The sequence below is a fragment of the Myotis brandtii genome, unplaced genomic scaffold (assembly GCF_000412655.1).
Source record: "Myotis brandtii unplaced genomic scaffold, ASM41265v1 scaffold33582, whole genome shotgun sequence".
Taxonomy (NCBI): Eukaryota; Metazoa; Chordata; class Mammalia; order Chiroptera; family Vespertilionidae; genus Myotis; species Myotis brandtii.
This window is the reverse complement of record NW_005362952.1, coordinates 8,563-11,207: the sequence shown is the minus strand read 5'-3', so window position 1 is coordinate 11,207 and position 2,645 is coordinate 8,563. Positions and strand designations below refer to the sequence as shown.

Here is a 2,645-nt window from a genome sequence, read left to right as displayed (position 1 = left end):
GTTTTGATGTGTCCATACCATCTTTTATACCATCCTGTTTTTCATTGGTCACTGTGCTACACGGATGCTTTGCAATTTTGCAATTTGATTTTCTCTCTAGAAACCTTGCTGACTTTCTTCTCAAGCCCCTACATGTGCATCTGTATGTATATTTCTATATTTCTATATAGACACAATCTTTGATGGATAAACTCAGCTTGATTTTCTTTGGAATTTCCATAGCTTTTACTTATTGTTCTTGCCTTGCTGGACTCGGACCCGGTGCTGCTGCGTTAGGTGTGGAGTTTGCTGAGCTCACCCCCTATCCCGCCAGGGGAGCCTCCTGCATCCCTAGCTGACTGTGATGTTACCCTGAAGGCCTTTGACATCCCCCCGCGCTCACTGGTTCCTCCCTTGAGATCCCATCAGGCAAGGGCAGCGAGGCACACAGAAGCCCCACTATGTGCTCCAGCAGCGGGAATGGAATGTCAGGGTTTGTGATGCCCGGGTTGGGACACAGATGGAGCAGAAAGGAAACACTTCCCATCAGCCTGGGTGGGGCTGTGAACAGGGACCCAGCGATGAGGGGCCAGGAAGGTGGATTTTCATGAACTTTCAGGCGACAGCGATGCTGCTGTGCTGAGGTCCCGCCAAATGGGGCGTCCGTTTCCGATGGGGCCTGTGCGCCCTCGCTGTCCCTCAGACACTCAGACCCTCGAGCCAGCACAGGTGGGTCCCACGTCCCCAAGAAGCCCTCAGAGCCAAGGCCTTTACCACTCACATCTGGATACGCCACTCAACCTCCAGGGACCTTGATATATTTACCTTGAGAGTCATGTGGGGGAGGGGAGACAGGAAGATTTCTCAGTCACCACACCCCCCATATCCTATGGAGGCTAAGTTCCCTTCCAGCCTGGTCACAGTCTCTCCCCCAGGACTTCCTGTTGGGGTGTCCTAGGCCCCACCCCAGAGCTGGGCACTTCCCTCCCTGACACAGGGACCTGGACCCACTTTGCCCTGCCAGAGGCAGACATGGTGCCCCTGCTGCTGCTGCCCCTGCTGTGGGGGGGTGAGTGACTGAGGGAGGGGGACTGGGGAGGTGGGGGAGGGGTAAGAGCTGCTTCTGAGCCTCTGTCCCCCACCCCCAGGGTCCCTGCAGCAGCATGCAGGCTATGAGCTCAGAGTGGAGGAATCGTCCCCCTCCTGCAGAGTCTGTGCAGCAGCCGCCAGGCTATGAGCTCCGAGTGCAGGAATCGGTGACGGTGCAGGAGGGTCTGTGCGTCCACGTGCCCTGCTCCTTCTCCTACCCGTGGAGTCCATGGTCTTCCCCTAGTGAACTCTACACCTTCTGGTACCGGGACGGGGACAACATAAACCGTGATGCTCCTGTGGCCTCAAACAACCCAGATAAACCAGTGAAGAGAGAGACCCAAGGCCGCTTCCTTCTCACGGATCCCACGACCAACAACTGTTCCCTGGACATCAGAGACGCCAGGAGGAGTGACAGAGGACGCTACTTCTTCCGAGTGGAGAGAGGAAATTCTGTGAGATATAGTTACCAAGAGAAGATGCTGGATTTGCAGGTGACAGGTACAGCAGGGGCCCCGGAGAGGATCAGGGACATGGGACCCGTCTTAGAGCAGGAACAGGACACTGGACACTCCCTGTCCAGGCCGTGGGCCCTGGGTGGTGGGAAGGGACACAGAGCCTGGGTGAGCTCAGCCCGAGGCAGGGCCTCTCTCAGGGTCCCGTTCTGAGTCCCCGCCCCTGGAGCCCAGGCACCTGCCTTTCTTCCCCACAGACCTGACAGAGAAACCCCACATCCGTGTACGGGAGCCTCTGGAGTCTGGCCGCCCCACACAGCTGGCCTGCAGCTTGACAGAGGCCTGCGAAGTGGGACAACGTTTCTCCTTCTCCTGGGAGGGAGCTGCTGTGGACTCGCTGACCCTCCAGACCCGCCATTCCTCGGTGCTCACCTTCACCCCGAGGCCCCAGGACCATGGCACCAGCCTCACCTGTCAGGTGAAATGGGAAGGATCCCGGTGGACCACACAGACCACCATCCGGCTCAATGTCTCTTGTGAGTGTTGGTGGGGGGGCTGGGTCCCCCGGGGCCGAGGGGGCCAGAGGGAGGATCAGTCCTGGGTTTCCTTTCCCAGAGGATTTTGCTGAAGTAAAACCCCAGCCCTCCCACTTAGGGGCCCCTGGGGCAAAGGGCAAATGCCCCCCTGATGTCAGCACATTTTCCCTCCCAGACGCTCCTCTGCTGACCGTCAGGCTTTCCCAGGGAAACCGCACAGGTAGGAGCCGGTCCCTCCTCTCTGGGGAAGGAGGGGGCGGGGCCTCTGCCAGCTCAGGGCTTGGAGGTGCGACCCTCCCCCCTGGCCTTGCAGCCCCTCGGGGTGGGTCTGCCCCCTGAACCCTCACCCGCCTCTCACATCCACGGGGACACCACGGCCTTTGGCTGCTCCCTGTTCCCTTTTCGACGTCTAAGTTCACTCCCTTGTGGTGATGCCCACGCAACATGCCGTCTACCGCCTCCGCCGCGACTAAGCGGGTCGCTCAGCACGGTCACCACACCTGCAGGCTGTGCTGCCACCTGCAGAGTCTCTCCCATCTGGGGGGACCGCGCCCCGACCCCACCAGACAGGAACTGCCCCGCCCAG

At 59.5% G+C, this 2,645-nt stretch overlaps 1 protein-coding gene across 2 annotated transcripts in view; it reads left to right on the top strand.

The window, feature by feature from the left end:
• Positions 1 to 981: 981 nt before the first annotated feature.
• Positions 982 to 2,645, top strand: part of LOC102248647 (sialic acid-binding Ig-like lectin 14) — a 4,001-nt gene continuing 2,337 nt past the window's right edge. For both annotated transcript variants that reach the window (XM_014543810.1, XM_005871336.2), the window contains exons 1-4: positions 982 to 1,048; positions 1,189 to 1,569; positions 1,781 to 2,059; positions 2,235 to 2,279. In XM_014543810.1, coding sequence (XP_014399296.1) covers positions 1,012 to 1,048; positions 1,189 to 1,569; positions 1,781 to 2,059; positions 2,235 to 2,279 — 742 coding nt within the window. In that variant the 5' untranslated portion in view covers positions 982 to 1,011. The remainder of the gene's footprint in view (positions 1,049 to 1,188; positions 1,570 to 1,780; positions 2,060 to 2,234; positions 2,280 to 2,645) is intronic.